General features: G+C 42.3%; 1 protein-coding gene across 1 annotated transcript in view; it reads right to left on the bottom strand.

Moving 5' to 3' along the window:
* Positions 1 to 355: 355 nt before the first annotated feature.
* LOC132885538 (immunoglobulin superfamily member 1-like) overlaps positions 356 to 20,319 on the bottom strand; it is an 80,688-nt gene continuing 60,724 nt past the window's right edge. The window contains exons 21-31 of the mRNA XM_060920300.1: positions 20,174 to 20,281; positions 19,959 to 20,015; positions 19,811 to 19,852; positions 19,646 to 19,714; positions 17,650 to 17,724; positions 17,455 to 17,523; positions 15,592 to 15,669; positions 15,417 to 15,476; positions 14,663 to 14,731; positions 10,188 to 10,256; positions 356 to 532 (exon numbers count right to left, since the gene is read on the bottom strand). Of these exons, the coding sequence (XP_060776283.1) occupies positions 525 to 532; positions 10,188 to 10,256; positions 14,663 to 14,731; positions 15,417 to 15,476; positions 15,592 to 15,669; positions 17,455 to 17,523; positions 17,650 to 17,724; positions 19,646 to 19,714; positions 19,811 to 19,852; positions 19,959 to 20,015; positions 20,174 to 20,281 (704 nt within the window). The 3' untranslated portion in view covers positions 356 to 524. The remainder of the gene's footprint in view (positions 533 to 10,187; positions 10,257 to 14,662; positions 14,732 to 15,416; positions 15,477 to 15,591; positions 15,670 to 17,454; positions 17,524 to 17,649; positions 17,725 to 19,645; positions 19,715 to 19,810; positions 19,853 to 19,958; positions 20,016 to 20,173; positions 20,282 to 20,319) is intronic.

Consider the following 20,319-nt stretch of genomic DNA (forward strand, 5'->3'; position numbering starts at 1 on the left):
ATTTAAAAAAGAATAATAATTCAAAGCTTTTCACACAGCATTTTTTTTTTCTTCTGTAACATCATCTAAATTCTGGTAAACAAATATAAGTATATTATCTTACTCAAAATAATGAAATTTAACTCAATACTTGTAGAAAATTATATTGAATTGGCACTTGAATAGATTCCAGGCAAAATTTTAAAAAGGTTTAAAAAAAGAAAAAAAAAAAAGCTAGCAATGAGCACAAGCCCACCACTCACTTTAGTATTAAAATATTAACTCGTTAACACTCAGTAATATTCACAAAATAGTGGGTTTTTTAAAGTTATACTGAGTTTATGACTAAATGAAATAACTTGCAACTTTGTTCAAAATGGATAAAGTGGATGATAATCTCATCCACTGTGTGTGGCTGCTTTTCAAAAACTACACTGCACCTGTATTTTTTTATTTTTTTTTTCACCATTTTTGTTTCACCGTGTTTGTTTCACCATGTTAGTTCACTGTTTCAGCAAACCCTGATTGGACATGTTGGTTTTTCTTCATGAACCTATGGAAAAGGACAACATATAATTTATTTATTAATGATGTAAACTACTATTGGGTGTGATTTGTCAGTAATTTAGTAAATTTGTGTAAATTGCATGTAAATAATTTATGTGTAAATTTACTGCTAGGTCAACCAAACAAAAATTTCTAAAAATGTTCATAAATCTTTATTGTCTTCAAACTCATGTGCAAATTACAGAATAGGCATAAAACCTGGTCTCCAGCAATCAGAGGAGAGAGCACAACCCAGTAAACCACCTAGAGTGACAGGGAGGTCCCAAGTGCTCAAAGATAAAGTCTTTGAGCACTTGATCAGGCCTACTAAAAGTCTGTGCCAAGAGAATAATACAGTATATCATTGTGGCTGATTGCCACAAATTGTCATAAAGACTCTGTTCTTGGGCTCCCTCTGGTCATAGGAGCCAGACTGACAAGATCAAGCTGGATGGCCCCTTACAACATCTCATCTCATTATCTCTAGTCGCTTTATCCTGTTCTACAGGGTTGCAGGCAAGTTGGAGCCTATCCCAGCTGACTATGGGCGAGAGGTGGGGTACACCCTGGACAAGTCGCCAGGTCATCACAGGGCTGACACATAGACACAGACAACCATTCACACTCACATTCACACCTACGGTCAATTTAGAGTCACCAGTTAACCTAACCTGCATGTCTTTGGACTGTGGGGGAAACCGGAGCACCCGGAGGAAACCCATGCGGACACGGGGAGAACATGCAAACTCCGCACAAAAAGGCCCTCACCGGCCACGGGGCTCGAACCCAGACCTTCTTGCTGTGAAGCGACAGCACTAACCACTACACCACCGTGCCGCCCCCCCCTTACAACATGCATATTGATAAATACTCCAGAAATGACCAAGATTGTCCACAGTACAGCTGACTGACATTTAGTGATATCCACAAAACTCATTATCAGCAAAGCTCACAGAGAGCTGAAAATAACAAAATGAAAAGCACCTTTTAAGCATGACATGTACTAGACCAGGGTGTCAAATGTACAGTCTGCAGTTCAAGATCAGCCAGTCAAACACCCTAATCTCACCCAACAAATTAGTTTAGTTTAAGCATTCTAAATTAAAACAGCTGTAGACAGTTATCTAATTAATAGATTAAAAGAGAATTAGTTTATTATTCCTGTCAGGGTGCAGACTTACGGACGCAGTTGCAAGGGAGCTTGCATTGCAAACTGGCAGCCAAATCCAAAACGTGAGACTAAAGGCAGAGTCAAGGTTGAGTGAATGGTCAGTAGATTTGGAAACAGCATGTCAGAGGAAAAACAAAGTTCAGAGTCCAGATATAAACAAAAAACAGGGTCAAGTCACTAAAGTCAGATTTAAGGGGCAAACGGCTTAGTACATGATCACGTACATGTACACAGAACAATACTTTGCACTGGATGTTTGTGACTGAGGTCCTGAAGTCATGCAGAATAAATGAGGAGTAATGAGGAACAGTTGTGGCGATGACTAGAACTCAGGAGAGGGAGGGCACTGTGTCACTTGGGAATAGTAGAATGTGGCGGACATGTTTGGAAGTTGCCACAAACTCTGATTGCTGGCACTTTTACTGACAGATAACCCCCCCAAGGCACTCACTCTGGGAGTGCTTTCCTTTCTGGGATGACCTCTTTTCCTGGGTGCTGGTTTCTTGGGATGTTTGGCATGAAATTCTTGTGTTAAAGGCGGATCTAGGATGTCCTTGGCAGGGACCCAGCTGCATTCCTCCAGACCGTACCCCTCCCAGTCCACTAGATATTCCAGGTTGCCCTGTCTGTGATGGGAATTGAGGATCTTGTGTACCTGGTAGACGAGTTGTCCTTCCAGTTCTAGGGGTAAAGGAGGTTCAGTGGATAGTGTATTGGTGGCTAAGGGGCCCTGAATGGCAGGTTGGAGGCATGACACATAGAATGTGGGTGACAGGTGACAATGTTGTGGGAGCTCTAGTTTGTAAGGTACTTTGTTGATTCAGCAGAGGATTTTGAAGGGACTTATGTACCTGGCGTGGACCTTCAGCATGCATTATGCATTGGGCTCTTGTAGGTCCTTGGTGGACACCCGCACTCTGTCTCCCAGTTAGTACATGGATGTCTCTCCACTGTGCTTGTCAGCATAGAGTTTATACCTGCTGGCCACTTGCTCTAGCCACTGGTGGACACTCTCCAATACTTGCTCACTTCTTTGAAACCATAAGTCCACTGCCAGGATGTGTGAGGGTGAGTTGTCCCACAGAAATAATGGCAGTTGATACCCAAGGATGCATTGGAATGGTGTGGACTTGGTGGCTGAGTGCTTAATGGAATTTTGGGCATATTCAGTCTCGGGGAGAAATTGAGATCAGTCCTTGTGATTTTCCATACAGAACGCCCTCAAGAAGCACCTGATTTCCTGATTGGCACATTCCACTTGGCCATTAGACTGTGGATGGTGTCCTGGGTTTACGCTCACCAACACCCCTAGTTTGTCCATGAACTTTGCCCACCCCCTGGAAGTGAACTGGAGGCCCTGATCGCTAACAATATCTTCAGGGATTCCATAGGATCTGAAGATGTGAGATGAGTTCAGCAATTTCAAAGGCAGTGGGCAAGCCAGGCAAGGGGATGAACTTCAGTGCCTTGGAGAACTGGTCAATGATCACCATGATAACTTTGTTATTCTATGACTTGGGCAAATCTGTGATAAAGTTTATAGTCAGATGGGATCAGGGTCTTTGGGGTGTAGGGAGTGGCAAGCGCTTACCCACGGGTGGAGCCTGGGGTACCTTGGCTTGGGCACAAGTGGAACAGGAGGAAACAAACTTATTGATTTCAGACACCATGTTCTCTCACCAATACTTAGTTCAGATTAGCTAGTAGGTGTGCTAACTATTGGGATGTCAAGTGGCAGGAGATGAGAAAACCTGGGTAATGATTTGGCCTTGGCACTGTGCTGGGATGAACATGAGACCAGTAGGACATGCATCTAGAGGGTTGCGTGGTTGAGTTTATTTCCTTGTCAATTTCCCATGTGATGGCATTAACAAAGCACTTGGATGACAGGATTGGAGTGGGTTCTTGGTTGAAGGTTGTGGATGTATAAATTCTGGATAACGCATCAGTTTTAGTGTTTATGGAGCTGGGATGGTATGAGATGGTGAATGAGTGGGTGTGGGCCAGGTAATCACAGCTGCAACTTTACTTGAATCCATGCTTGCGACCTTAACACTGATGATGTATCCCAGGAACGCAATCTGAGTTGCATGAAACTCACACTTCTCAGCCTTGATGTAAAATTGGTTCTCCAGGAGCTGGGTGAGTACTGATCTTATGTGTTCTCTGTGAATGACTTCATCTGGGGAGTAGATCAGAATGTCATCAATGTATATATTGTCCCAACACGTCCCTGAGGATGTCATTGATGAGGTATTGGAAAACGCTGGGTGCACAAGAAAGTCCATATGGCATTGCAGAATACTCAAAGTGGCCTGAAGTTGTGCTGAATGCAGTTTTCCATTTGTAACCCTCTTGAATTCACACCAAGTTATAAGCACTCCTAAGGTTTAATTTGGTGAATATGCAAGCAGACTGTAATTGTTCTCGAGCAGATGGTATTAGTGGAAGTGGGTAGGGGTACTTTACTGTAATTTGGTTCAGTCCTCGGTAATCAATACAGGGTCGGAGACCCCCCTCCATTCTTCTCCACAAAAAACAAGCCTGCAGATGTGGGCGATGTAGATGGATGGATATATCCCTGTTGCAGTGTCTCCTGAACATATTCCTCCATGGTGGCTTGTTCTGTGATGGAGAGCGGATATATGAGGCTGCATGGAGGTGTGGTGCAAGGGAGGAGGTCAATAGCACAGTCATAAGGTCTGTGAGGGGGGCAAACCACTGGCCTTACCCTTGCTGAATACCTCCTTAAGCTCATGGTAGCAAGCAGGAACATGTTCGACACCCCCGGGTAAAGGTCTCTCTATGGAAGTGGAAGCCAGGGTGATCTGTGGCAGTTGCAGGCAGTCTTGAAGACATGAGGGAGACCATCGTAGTGTTTCTCAGTTCTGTCAGGAGATGAGGGAGTTGTGACCGAAGGAACCCCAGAACTATGGCCTGATGTGCAGTGTGGGTGATGAACAGTGAGATGAGTTCTTTGTGAAGTGCCCCAACCTGATTCTCTACTGGTGCGGTGCAAATTGTGATGAGCCCATCCCCAATGGGTCTGCCATCTATCGCCTTCAAGCTCACTGGTCATTGGAGCTCTTCGGTAGGCAACTGGAGCCTCTGAATGACCTTGAGCTTGATGAAATTGCCCTCTGCCCCAGAGTCTATTAGAGAAGATGGGACAAGTCTGGGAGGTTTAATAATATGTGGAGTTTAAGAAATCAGTGCAGAGTAGTAGCTCTGTGACTCACTGGGTTGGTGGAGTTGGGTTCTTTATGGAGATGAGCCCATTTTCCTTGGTTGGTTGGACAAACAGGACATTGTGCCAATAGATGACCATGTTTGCCACAATAGAAACATAGCCCCTCCTGGAACCTTCTTTCCCTCTCAGAGCAGGGCATGCACATGTTGGAAATTTCCATAGGCATGGGAGACTGGGGAGGTTGAGAGCAAATAGGAGTGTGCTGCAAGGAAGGCCTGTTATGAAGATGGTCCCAGTCTAACGACTAGGTCAATCAGTGCATTTACATGCACATAGAGAAAATCGAATTTCTGCCGTTGCTCGTCTGAAATCGAAGTTCTAAATGGCATGTAAACACCTTAGCTAGGCTGAAATTGAACCGAACTTGATTTCTCGCAATTGAGCTACACGACCTAGATTATGCAATTTCTGCCAAGCTACTTAGTGCATGTAAACCCTATCGAGCTACGTATTCGATCTACTTACTTCAGCACTGCCCCTTCCGGAAGTGACGAGTGACGAGACCACAAGCGGGAAACACAACAGCCTCGGTCGGCATGACACTTCACCTTAGCCGCCCACTTTATTAGGAACACTTCTGTTTGTACATACAAACTACAAACACTCTTCTTAGAGTTTATTTCATTTTTTAAAGGGACAGTGTACAAATTAAACATTATCCTTGTGGTAAGGACAGATGTCTGTACCAGGTTATAGCAGTACATGCTAATTTCCGCCTGTAGTCCCTTTGTTTATACTCTTGAATAGCTCTTCTTCATGATGACAACCGGAAGTGTACCAACACGATGGGGTGTGTAGCGCCACCTGTGGCTCGGGTGCACAATGCACCTCACTCAATAGCTCGATTTCACAGTTTGCATGTAGGATTGGATTTCTCTGGCACCCCTGCTGGGACCCTTTGCTCGATTACCGACAGCAGCTCGATTTGGATGCGCATGTAAACGTACTGAATGAGAGAGAGTCCAGTGTGAGTTGTTCATCCTGACATGCAAGCTCAGTTAGAATATTTGGGTTTCGCCCTTGGCAGAATGTGGCTTTCAGTGCCGGTGTGTTCCACCCACTGCCTGCCACTAGAGTGTGGAATTCAAGGGCATACTCAGCCACTGTCCTCTCTCCTTGCTGGCTCATCAGTAGTTTTTCGCCTACTTCAATGCCCTCAGGTTGATGGTTATTTGAACAGCTCAATAAAAGATCATAGGATGTTGAAGGCTCACCACCCCATTCCCATATGGTGCTAGCCCACTTCATAGCACTCCCAGTGAGTAGATTAATGAACTGAGCTATCTTCTGTTCTTCAGTAACTCCCGTGAGGGCCATATCCCAGCAAACACAAAACGTTTATAAAACATTTCATTTGGGTTGCATTAAGGTTGGATTTTATTAAACGTTTATGAAACGTTTATGAAACGTTGGTGAAAATTTAATAAAGTCATATTTGCTGACCCGTGGCACATTTTTTATCATCTCTTGGTATTTTTAGATATTAAGATGTCATAATGATTGTATTACAATTATCAAAATAATCAGTAAATGAGTAACGTTTTATTGACGTTTTATAAACGTTCTCTTTAAAACGTTTCATTCACAACGTTTCTGAAACATTTATAAAACGTTATACCTATTCGGAGACTTCTGGCTAAAACAGAGAATATTAAAATTTCTACAATTAATTGTGTGATTATAAACACTACATGATGACATGTTTTTAAAAAGTATCAAAAAACATGGGAATAATTTTATGGAAAATAAGTGGTTGTATAAACGTTTAATAAACGTTGAAAAAAAAACCCCTTCGATCTAGCTAAATATTTTTTAGATGTAGATCTAGATAGATAGATAAATCATTAAATGTGTGGCTCTAGTCTCGTAATTATCAAGTATGGTTTGAATAATTTGGATAGACGACCATTTGTCATTTTATATTTGCTAAAATACACGCCCTTTTGGCCCTGGCATTTTGTTCGCTGGTTCCGTGCACCTGCGCAACCTACGTCTTTGCGCAGGCGCAGGGACCGGAAGTAGCGCCATTTTGAGCATGTTGCTGTTGGGACAAGATCGAGAAGGCCGGGTCCACTTAGAAGTTATCTTAGAAAATCTCCTTCATCGAAGGCTCGCAGCTTTGGCCAAACAACTTATTTGATTTAATTTGCTTTTTTATTTCAACTTTTAACTGATTTTGCGCATTTGCTATGATTACGTTAACTTTAATGTTTTGGTTCTTAGTAGCAAGGCTTCTTTAATAAATTTAGATAAATTTTTAATACTAGTATCTTTATCATTTTTGCTGTTCATGAGGGCTTTATATGTAAATGTGAATATTGTCTATGTAAAAAAACTCTGCTCTCAAATCGGTTTTGTTGAACTTGCAAAGAGGAATGAAATAAACTTAAGTGCAATAACAAAAATGTGTTGTTATATTATAAGTTTAACAGGTATTAACATGGGCGGCACGGTGGTGTAGTGGTTAGCGCTGTCGCCTCACAACAAGAAGGTCCTGGGTTCGAGCCCCGGGGCCGGCGAGGGCCTTTCTGTGTGGAGTTTGCATGTTCTCCCCGCATCCACGTGGGTTTCCTCTGGGTGCTCCGGTTTCCCCCAAAGACATGCAGGTTAGGTTAACTGGCGACTCTAAATTGACCGTAGGTGTGAATGTGAGTGTGAATGGTTGTCTGTGTCTATGTGTCAGCCCTGTGATGACCTGGCGACTTGTCCAGGGTGTACCCCGCCTTTCGCCCATAGTCAGCTGGGATAGGCTCCAGCTTGCCTGCGACCCTGTAGAAGGATAAAGCGGCTAGAGATAATGAGATGAGGTATTAACATGTTTCTAATAACGTTTCTAAAACATTAAAGAAACGTTTTACTATTGTTTTTAAATGGTTTTAAGAAATGTTTATACAATGTTTTAAAAAACGTTTCTGAAACGTTTCCAGAATGTTTTTCAAACGTTTATATAACGTTTTTTCAAACGTTTATAAAATGAAAAAATTGTCCACAAATTTTCGTTTTATAAACGTTATTTTGTAACGTTTCTGAAACGTTAGCCAAACGTTTATACAACGTTATATAAACGTTTTTGTGTTTGCTAGGTAGAGTATAGTGAGCAATGTAGGACGAAACCCTTGCATTGAGACACCTCCCTGGAAATATTATCTGGTCAAAGAACCATCGTGGAAGCACTCACAGGGGACACAGGATATGTCAGAGGGCCTGCGAGACAACAGCAGTTAGTTGTGACATACAGGTGTTTAACTCACTCAACATTTACTGGCATTCTCCCAACAATCGTCTCTGCATAGTAAGAGCAGTTTGCTTCACCTCTTCTGCTACATCCATGGTGTTTATCCAAGCATTCTGTCATGGTGCAGACTTACAGAAGCAGTTGCAGGAGAGACCAGGTGTGTCACAAACTGGCAGCCAAATCCAAAACATGAGACTAAAGGCAGAGTCAGGGTCGAGCAAAGGGTCAGTTGATTTGCAAACAGCATGTCGGAGGAATAAACAAAGTTCAGAGTCCAGATAGAAACAGAAAGCAGAGTCAAGTCACGAAAGTCAGATTCGAGGGGCAAACGGCTTGGTATGATCAGGTACATGTACACAGAATGATACTTCGCACTGGATGTTTGTGACTGAGTGCTTTAAGTAGTGCAGGCTAAACAATGAGTCATGAAGAACAGCTATGGCAATGATTAGAACTCGGGAGAGGGAGGGCACTACAACAGTTGGGAATTGTAGTCCATGGTGGGCATGTCTGGAGGCCACCGCAAACTCTGATTGCTTGTGTTATTACTGACAATTCCTCTATACACCGACATATTAGGGTCATTGAAGGTAAAAATAAATAAATAAATAAAAATAAAAAATTACAGAGCTGGAGGTGGGGTGTAATGTTCTGAGAAAAAAAAGCTCAGAATTTCCTAGATTAAAGTTGAAATTTACAAGAAAAATATGATATAAAGTCTTTTTTTAATTCTTTTTGTCAAGGGACATCACTTCACTTTTCAAGGTTGGCTCAACCTCATCACACCATATATGCACACACTTGCCACAGATTATGGATGATCTCATCAAATTGTACTTTTCACTCAGATTTACATAGCAAAAAGGAAATACTCATGATTTTAGCTCAGAATCACCATATTATCAGAAGCATCCAGACTCTGAAGAGCCATCGCAATGAATTGAGTCTATTCAGAAGAAAACAATATACTGATTTGGATGAAGTGATAGCTTTTGTGCATCAGGAACCACAATGCAATGGACATCGCTGGTTACATAAACAGGCAATTCAAATGGGATTTGTGGTACAGCAGGACACAATGCAACAAATCATCAAATTTATTGATCCTCAACATTTGGAGATTGGAAGAATGCAGCATGGCATGTAGCCTATTTGTTCTATTTGATAACAACTACTCTAGCTGTTTTGCATACATTGCTAAGGCTACATACAGGCCCACTGTACATTAATATAGAGCAGTGTGGAGAGAGACAATGGTACAGACAAATAATACATTTATTTTGTGACAGATAATGAAATCTTCCAGTAATGCAGCTCAGCCATTGCCATGCATAATTTTTCAGAAGAACAAACTAATTCTTCCTCCTTTAATAGGGTCTTAATTGGTGTGTAGTGACCCAGTTGAATAGTGAGTGTTATTTGTCTTAATTTATCAATTTGTTTTAGTTTGCTTTTTTTAAGTCATTACATGAATGATTGAGTTTCAAAAAGTGTCATGTTTATTGAATTGAATTCATGTTTAAACTTGACATCCACCCATCCATCCATTATCTGTAACCACTTATTCTGTGCAGGGTTGCAGGCAAGCTGGAGCCTATCCCAGCTGACTATGGGCGAGAGGCAGGGTACATCCTGGACAAGTCGCCAGGTCATCGCAGGGCTGACACATAGAGACAAGCAACCATTCACACTCACATCTACGGTCAATTTAGAGCCACCAATTAGCCTAACCTGCATGTTTTTGGACTGTGGGGAAACCGGAGCACCCGGAGGAAACCCACTCAGACACTCCACACAGAAAGGTCCCTGTCGGCCACTGGGCTCAAACCCAGAACCTTCTTACTGTGAGGTGTCAGTGCTAACCACTACACCGCCATGCCATCTTTAAACTTTACAGTGTAATCCATATATAAAGTCATAGTAACTGCAAACACTTTATGAAAAAAAAAACCCTGTACATTTATCATCATGGATATGAACAGAGATTAATACACAATGACTCCTACCTGGATTATCCCTTTTGCCCTTTTTTCTGACCTGGGCATAGGTCGCATCAGCTGTTTCAGTGAAACCCCCTGGAAAATGAAACAAACACACACCAACTGAATTACAGAAAGGGCTGATATGTTATAGATTTTTTATCATGATGTTTCCAGTAATGAGGTATATTCTCTGTTTTTTCTTCTCCACCACAGTAAATCTGTGAAGTTTACTACTGTTAGAAAAATTTAATAAATAGTGGTAAGAGTAAAAAAAAAATGCTGAAATACTACCAAATAAATAAATTACTGGTATTTATGTGACAGTTGGGTGATTTGTATTCCATCCATCCATTACATGTAGCCACTTATCCTGTACTCTTTGATCTGAGATCAAACAGATCTTTTTTGAAAATTGTATACACATTAATGTCGAGAGGACGCTGGCATGATTGTTGCCGCTTCTCGCATCTCGCTTCTCGCTTTTTGTTTCTCTTATATTTGATCGCGCCTTTCCTCTATCTCAAGCCGCGTCTATTTTGAGCTGTGTTTGTTCCATCTCGACTACAACTCTGCTGTCGGATACAACTGACGCGACGCGTGCTTGGACTACTCTGTGCCCCGCAGTTAAAAAACTTTTGGATTGCCTACCTCCTTGCTTTCGGCGTACTGGGTATACTTCTGACATCTCCGCCGCCCTTTACCACTCTACCACTGGACTGTCAACTCGCTAGTCTGCATCCTGCACTGCTGCTACCTCCATTTGGGTGTAGCATTGGTTAGCAAGCCAAGCTAGCCGGCAAGGTGCCTGTGTTTGTTCGGTGCTCCCCAGTCGCCATGGCGCGGATAAACTACACTGTAGGCAAACTCCTTGAACTCAACTCTGTCTTTCTGTCTCCTCCATGCTGTCTTGAGGTTATCAAATCTCTTCACCTCCTGCGCCGTCCACCATATGTACACAGAGCTGTTCGCCAGAAGTTTGTTTACAACTCCAAGATTGCGGCTATTCCTGTCATCTGTTCCGCATCCCAGCACAGACGTGCTGAACGTAAGCCACGTCCACCACCTGTCATTCTCCGGAACCTAGTCTGCACTGACAGCACTGCATCCACCAGCAAGTTTGCCTCCTTCATGTTACAGAATATCAGATCAATAAACAACAAAGCCATCATTATTCACGACATGATAACAGAGAAAAAACTGGACTTCCTTTGTTTAACCGAAACATGGCAGAGTCAGCAGGACTTTGTTAGCCTCAACCAAGCCACCCCTCCCGGTTACACATACATCCATAAGCCGCGTGGCCACGGCCGCGGTGGTGGACTCGCCATCATACACCACTCTGATTTTTTGGTTAAAGAACACCCCGTCAGTGCATCATCATTTGAATGCCTCCATCTCTCAGTGATTGGCGCTGCTCAGCTGCAACTGGTCCTCATTTATCGACCACCTAAAGCCTCCTCCTGCTTCCTCCCTGAGCTCACTGAACTACTTGCTGCAGTGTGTCCCCTGTCCCCATCTACCATCCTGCTGGGTGACTTCAACATTCATGTGGACAACAGCAGCTGCTCTTTTGCAGCTGACTTCATGGCCCTTCTGGACTGCTTCAACATCACTCAGCATGTGCATGGCCCTACCCACAGCAAAGGACACACCCTCGATCTAGTCTGCAGCACCGGCTCATCTCCACTACATCTTCAATGTATTGACCTGGCCATATCAGACCATCAGGCAATTCTGTTTTCCATCCCGGTACCCCACCGCAGACAACGCCGTTTGCGGTCCATCACTTTCCGCAACATTAAGAATGTTCCTCTGCCTCTTCTTTCTCAAACTTTAACGAACCATCTCACACCCCCGGATACTGCCCTCCCAGTGGACACCCTGGTCGAACACTACAACACAGCACTCTCAACCAGCTTGAATACTCTGGCTCCTACCATCACGCGATCTGTCTCTTTCTCCCGTCCAGCTCCCTGGTTTACCTCTGAGCTGCGCCTCATGAAAAAATCTGGGCGGCGCCTCGAGCGACTCTATAAAAAATCTGGCCTTACTGTCCACCTGGAGGCCTACAGGGACCATGTGGAGAGCTACAAGCAGGCCCTCACCACAGCCAAGACACGCTACTACTCCACCCTCATCAACAACCAGCAACACCACCCAAGAAAACTTTTCTCAACTATCAATCGCCTTCTCCGTCCTCCTCACTCACCCCAACCATCTGATCCTGCTGAACTGTGCTCCAGATTTCAAGACTTCTTCATCGCAAAAGTCAACACCATCCACCAGCAGCTAGTATCTACATCCCCGGCCACAAACCAAGCCCATGATGACAAGCCTCCTGGCATCCACCAGCCATGGCAGGACATCTCCACCCCTGCTGCCTGTCCACCGCAGCACTACCTCTCCTGCTTTGCACCACTGGACAATGCCCAGGTCACCGATTTAGTCTCCACAGCCAAGTCATCATCCTGCCTCCTGGACCCCATGCCCTCCACCCTGGTCAAATCATGTCTTCCCACCCTCTGCAACACCATGACCACCATCATTAACACATCCCTACAGTCTGGAGTTGTGCCCACCACCTTCAAAACCGCTGCTGTCATCCCCACCTTGAAAAAGCCTGGTCTGGACCCTGACGATCCCAACAACTATCGTCCCATCTCCAACCTTCCTTTCCTTTGTAAAATCCTGGAAAGAGCAGTGGCAGCCCAACTTCAGCAGCATATGTCCCACCATGAGCTCTTTGAACCACTACAATCCGGCTTCAGAGCCCACCACAGCACAGAGACTGCTCTTGTCAAAATTACCAACGACCTCCTCACTGCTGCAGACAATGGACTCATCACCATCCTCATTCTCCTGGACCTCTCAGCAGCTTTTGACACAGTCTCTCACTCCATCCTCCTGAAGCGGCTCTCAGAGTTCACTGGACTATCTGGCACAGTACTCCTCTGGTTCCACTCATACTTATCCAACCGGAAACAATTCATCACACTCAATGACTCCCGCTCCACTACAGCAACCATCAGCCACGGCGTTCCGCAAGGTTCGGTGCTTGGCCCCCTTCTTTTCACCATCTACATGCTCCCCCTTGGACAAATCATCCGTTTCCATGGTCTCAACTTCCACTGCTACGCTGATGACACACAACTATATATCTGCACCAAACCCTCTGCTCAGCTCCCCCCAACACCGCTCACTCACTGTCTGCGTGATATCAAAACATGGATGACCGACAATCTCCTCAAACTGAACAGCAGTAAAACCGAGCTCATGGTGGTGGCACCGGCGCCACTGCTCAGGAAGGTTGGGGATCTCCATCTGAACATCGATGGCTGCTCCTTCATCCCATCTCATGAAGTCCGTAACCTTGGTGTTATCTTGGATTCATCACTGTCTTTCCAGTCCCACATCAAAAATGTCACCAAATCTGCTTTCTTCCACCTCCGCAACATTTCCAGACTCAGGCCTTCACTCTCTAACACTGTTACAGAGACTCTTATTCATGCTTTCATATCATCCCGCCTAGACTATTGCAATGCCATCCTGCTTGGTCTGCCGAATAAGATCACAGACCGACTGCAATATGTTCAGAATTCAGCTGCCAGGATTCTCACAGGCACCAGGCCCTGGCAGCACATCACCCCCATTCTCAAACAGCTCCACTGGCTGCCCATTAAATCTCGCATTTCCTACAAAGTCCTCCTCCTCACTTACAAGTCTCTCCATGGTCTGGGACCCCATTACCTCAAAGATCTCCTCCATCCCTATTCCCCATCAAGATCCCTGCGGTCCTCATCCAAGGGCCAGCTGGTCATCCCCCGCACCAGACTTAAGGCCACCAGCGATAGAGCATTCCATGCAGCTGCTCCTTCTCTATGGAACAGGCTACCCAACACCATCCAGAATGCTCCTTCACTGGCAGCGTTTAAAAAACACCTTAAAACCCATCTCTTCATGGAGGCCTTTGGCTCCTAGTTTCCACAAGCACACACGCACACACTTATATGCACCCACACACACACACTTCTACACTGACACCTTGTTAAGCGACCTTGGGTATTTTGAAAGGCGCTATATAAAACCAAACTATTATTATTATTATTACAGGGTTGCAGGTAACCTGGAGCCTATCCCAGCTGACTATGGACAAGAGGCAGGGCACACCCTGACAAATTGCCAGATCATCACAGGGCTGATACATAGAGAAAAACAACCATTCACACACATTATCAGTTAATTTAGAGTCACCAATTAGCCTAACCTGCATGTCTTTGGACTGTGAGGGAAACCTGAGCACCATCAGCCGCTGGGCTCAAACCCAGGACCTTCTTGCTGTGAGGCGACAGTGCTAACCACTACACCAGCATGCTGCCTTTAAACTTGACAGTGTAATCCATATATAAAGTCATCGTAACTGCAAACACTTTATGAAAAAAAAAAACCTGTACATTTATCATCATGGATATGAACAGAGATTATTACAGAATGATTCCTACCTGGATTATCCATTTTGCCCTTTTTTCTGACCTGGGCATAGGTCGTATCAGCCGTTTCAGTGAAATCCCCTGGAAAATGAAACACACACACACACCAACTGAATTACAGAAAGGGCTGATATAGACTTTTTATCATGTTTCCAGTACTGATGTATATCCTCTGTTTTTCTTCTCCACCACAGTGAATCTGTGGTTTACTACTGTTAGAACAATTTAATAAATAGTGGTAAGAGTAAAAAAAAAGATTGCTGAAATACTACCAAATAAATGAATTACTGGTATTTATGTAACAGTTGGGTGATTTGTATTCCATCCATCCATTATCTGTAGCCACTTATCCTGTACAGGGTTGCAGGTAACCTGGAGCCTATCCCAGCTGACTATGGGCAAGAGGACAAGTCACCAAATCATCACAGGGCTGACACATAGAGACAAACAACCATTCACACTCACATAATCAATTTAGAGCCACCAGTTAGCCTAACCTGCATGTCTTTGGACTGTGGGGGAAACCGGAGCACCGGCCGCTGGGCTCGAACCCAGGACCTTCTTGCTATGAGGCAGCAGCACTAATGTGATTTATATTGTTAAGCTGTAATTTCTTTGCACATTTGTTAGTCTCTATAAGGGGATCTGCCAAATGACTGAATGTATAGTAAGTATAGTATTTGACTGCACTTTCTCAAATATCTCTCTTTGCCTAAGCAATACTGTTGTCTGGAGAGACTGTGTATACTCTTTGAGCTCATCTTACCGTTATCTATGTTCTGCTTCAGTTCTGAGTACACAGTGTCAGCTCCCTCAACGCTCTTTCCTAATGGGCAACAGTCACTTATTTAAAACACACTATTCATATTAACCCCATAATAATTGGCTTTAAGATGAATAACTGATATTGCACAATGCAAATTGAATGAATTTAGTCCCACCTTCTTTTTGCTTTGGCTTCTTTTGTTTTTTCACCTCAATTTCAGCATACGTCACATCACCTGGGTTGGTGGCAGCATCTACAAAAATGAACAGACACAGCTTTCTTTTCTTACTCTTCATGCTTGTATTTATACAATCTTTAAAAAAAATTTAAAGATATACCCCATACCCACATGCTATTTTACAGTTCCTAACCAATTGCAGTGACAGGTCCTAATTTCCCAGATACTGAACAAAACACCAACACAATTTCCCATAAATTATATATTCCTAAGACTAAATGGTCACAGTTATCCAGAAGATGATGCAGAAAAAAACACTTTCCATGAACACATTTAGCTTAACTTGTCAAGCTTAACCAATCAATCTCTTGTCATAAAGATTGCAACCTGCCAATCCTCATAATGCCACTGTTTTCAGTTTGTCTCAGTTTTTTTTCTTTGTGAAGTGAACTGTAGTTTTGTGGGATTCATATTTGTTGATTAGCTTGGCCATTAAAGGACATTGCACTTTTTTCCACTGTAGACCACATTTGCAGCATAATCAGCCATAAGTGCCATTAGTTTTAAGGGACTGATTTGAATCTATATGGTTCACTTCTGTTCACTTCAGCCTATATCATGATGCTGTTGTCCATAGCCACATCTCTAAATAAATAAATCATCCAATTTCACTAGCCTCCACATAGGTACAAGCCATAATACTACTTCTACCATGTTTCACCATCACTCTATCTTAATCTTTATTGTATTTGGTTAGACAGCATTTTTGCAGGCTTGTTAATGAACATTTGAGCAAAGCATAGCCTCAGGTTTATATTTTTTTCCATTATATCATATAATAAACTTATACAGGAAACATTCACTGACTGATCATTAATGAATCATTAATCTTTTTTCAGTAAACTATGTATTACCTGACTTATAAATAAGATATTGCTTTATTCAGTAAACTATGTATTACCTGACTTATAAATAAGGTATTGCCATACCTTAAATTAATATGTTACTGACATTTCTTTGTCTTTGACTCAAACTGATGCCAGGAAAAATAAAATGGAATATCAACTGTATAGTTAGTGTTATCTCTCTTGGAGATTTTGCAAAAGAGTCTGAATTTTTGTCACTAAATGTGGCCAAGAGCCAATTACATCTACAGAAGGAGCCATTTAACTGACACTGCAGACAAACTACAGATCTTTTCCCTTAGCCCATCTTGTCTTAAACATCTTGCCTTAAATGCTCATCTTAAAACAGTTGAATAAATATACCTTGTTAGAAAAAGCTCACTGTGTAACAATCTTCAAAAGCTTTTCCATTGGAGACCATCACATGAAAGTGTGCATACGCTAAAGTGTAGAGACACAACTGAATTGCAACATTCAAGATTCTGAAGGTTGTGGCCAGAAAAGTGTTCAAAAATACCAGACTGGCCCATGGCCTGGTAGAGCATTTGAAGAAAAAGGAGTGTATTACAATAGTGCACTATTGTACACTAAACAATAGTGTAGTTCTGACTGATTCCATGATTTAGTCCATAAAGGTGGAATTATTTCCTAATTAATTTCAGGTCAAATAGTGTGCACTGGAATACAAATTCTTACACATTGCACTGTGTATGTAACTATGTCTTTTTTGTTCTTCTTTTTTTAAGTTACACAGTGATTATGGCTGCTGTAACCCACTTAATGAATGTAAAATTGCATTGATGTTATATCTCTGATGAAATTTAGTCAAAAATATGTTGTGTAGACGTAACTCTGTGTCATCCCATTGAAGTGTCACAGGATATGTGCAAAAATGAAAAACTGCATACAATAAGTACAACATTAAACAGTATGTCCTACAGGACATTATACTTACCCTTGGATTTCAAGTTTGCAAATTTAATTGGGGAGTAAACCACATCACTTGGTCTCAGTGCAGAGACATCTGATGAGGGAAAAAAAATGTAATTTAGGCTGTTTGCATGGTAAAGAGCAGTAGCTAATGAAGACTATTTGTTCGTACAATAAGTCTGATGTTCTTTTAAAATAATGTGCAATCAAACCATCTTACTTTCACTGCGAAGTTTAAGCTTTTTCATTTCAATTTTGGAATACATCACATCATCTGGCCCTCTGGCTGCATGATCTAAAATAGAAATTCATTTAGATTAATGCAAAAGGCAAAAACAAATAAAAACTAGACCGGACAATTCCCCGGGGGAAATTGTGAGAGGATGCAGTGTGCGAAGCAATTCGGTCACGCATGTTCGCTGGCCGTGAATGTGTGACCCGCAATGATGTTTCAATGCAATGATTGTGTGTGTGCTCGAGACAGCAGCCATCATGAAGAAGAGCTATTCAAGAGTATAACCAAAGTGACTACAGGCGGAAATTAGCATGTACTGCTATAACCTGGGACAGACATCTGTCCTTACCACAAGGATAATGTTTAATTTGTGCACTGTCCCTTTTAAAAATAAAATAAACTCTAAACTCTAAGAAGAGTGTTTGTAGTTTGTATGTACGAACAGAAGTGTTCCTAATAAAGTGGGCGGCTAAGGTGAGGCTAAGACACACAAGGGCTGGAGTTTTCTACTGTTTTTTTTATGAAGGACCAGGCCTCGAACAATGACAAATAACTCGACAACGGAAGCAGCTATTCACAAAATTCTTTCACACTGAGCGCTAGAAGGGTCTCCTGAATAAAATGATGTATTTTTTTGTTTGTACTCTTTAAAATAACGACACTAGAGCGATTTAAAAACGAGTGACTTTTCACTCACGTTTATAATGTGTGTCAATGAGCTAAGACACACAAGGTCTTGAATATTGTGCTGTGTTTTACTACGGACCAGACCTCGAACAATGACAAATAACTCGACAACGGAAGCAGCTATTCACAAAATTCTTTCACACTGAGCGCTAGAAGGGTCTCCTGAATAAAATGATGTATTTTTTTGTTTGTACTCTTTAAAATAACGACACTAGAGCGATTTAAAAACGAGTGACTTTTCACTCACGTTTATAATGTGTGTCAATGAGCTAAGACACACAAGGTCTTGAATATTGTGCTGTGTTTTACTACGGACCAGACCTCGAACAATGACAAATAACTCGACAACGGAAGCAGCTATTCACAAAATTCTTTCACAGTGAGCGCTAGAAGGGTCTCCTGAATAGACTGATGTAATTTTTTTGTCTGTATTGTTAAAAATGAGGACGCTACAGGGAGTTAAAAACGAGTGACTTTTCAGCAACGTTTATAATGGGAGTCAATGAGGCCGCTCACCTGTGCTCTCCTCACTTTGAGGCTTGTCATTCAAAAACCGTAAATCCTATCGTTTAGGTAGACACATTGTGTGAATCAGGACAAGTTTTCCTACTACTTTTGAGAAAATCATGTCTGTAGAGTGAAATTTGTGGCTGAAAACACAGTTTAAGCGAGAAAGTTTGAGCTTTTTTTTTCAAACTGTCTGCACTCTAAGCTTAACGACCCTCACTGGTGTGTAACGCAATAGACACCCATTCAAAAGCCGGATTTTCTCCCGGAACCCACATGGCGTTTGAGCTGGGACTGATCCGAAAGTGTAGAACCCAGCAGAAAAGTTGAATGCCAGATCCACAGAGGAGAAGTTTTCCTATGTTTTAGAGTTTGAATCACGTCTCTAGGTGAAAGCATGCCAGAGCAGTGGATGTTTGAAAAAGTGCTTTTTTTTCAATTAATTCCATAGAAATGAATGGGGGTTTTTTGGACGATTTTTTCGGGACTACGTCGCGAAAAAATCGTATTCTGTAGAGAAAAGTAATAGCATAGCGAGTCCGATCGAGCCGCATGTTTTGATATATTGTTTGTCTGTGTGCGACGTACGGTTATTGAGTTAATCGAAATCGAAATTTGCGTAGGAATAAGATTAAGAAGAAGAAGAAGAAGAAAAATACGTAGAAGAACAATAGTTGCAGTGCTTTGCACTGCAACCTATGGGCTCCCCTAGGGGAGCCCATAGGTTGCTGTGCTGCAGCACTGCATCCTAAAAAGAGTTGACGTTAGTTTCATACAGCATTCTTACCATTTTGTTTCTTTTTTCTAGTCACAACCTGTGGGTTGACTGTATTACTGGAGCCAGCTGCAGAATCAGCTAGAAGAAAAGAAAATAGAGACATTAGAGAAGCTACTGCAATGCTATGTTGCCAGATCTGTCTATTTTAACCACAGAAATCTAGATAAACTATACCTGTGGTCCTGGTAGCAGCATTTTCATAGATATTTTCACCATCTTTTAAAGAAAAACAAATTAAAGACTTTAAAGAGAAAATATTCAACAAGAACAAAAACACCTTGAAAAACAAATGCTGATGTATTTATTATTATTGAAGACTGACCTGCAAGCTGACTGGTGTCCTGATTTACTGCAGAAGACTGAGACTGATATTCTACACCTTCTCAACAGAGTAAAGCAGTGAACAGGTTGAAACATTGCCTTTGCAGGTAAGTAGTATATTTAGGGCAACATGAACACATAACCAAAAAAAGAGCTAGAAGGGACATAATTTTTCCTCAAAAACGACAAATATGTGCAAAAAATCTGCTCTCAAACCTTTTTTTTTCTTGTAACGTAACAGAAGGATCAGTAAGATCATTAAGATGGCAAACACGAAGGCCAAGCTCAGTCCTAAAATTAGTCCAGTGGATCTAGGAGCTGAAACTAGGGAAAGCACAGATCCATTTAAATACTTCCTATTG

The sequence above is a fragment of the Neoarius graeffei genome, chromosome 1, assembly GCF_027579695.1.
Source record: "Neoarius graeffei isolate fNeoGra1 chromosome 1, fNeoGra1.pri, whole genome shotgun sequence".
NCBI lineage: Eukaryota > Metazoa > Chordata > Actinopteri > Siluriformes > Ariidae > Neoarius > Neoarius graeffei.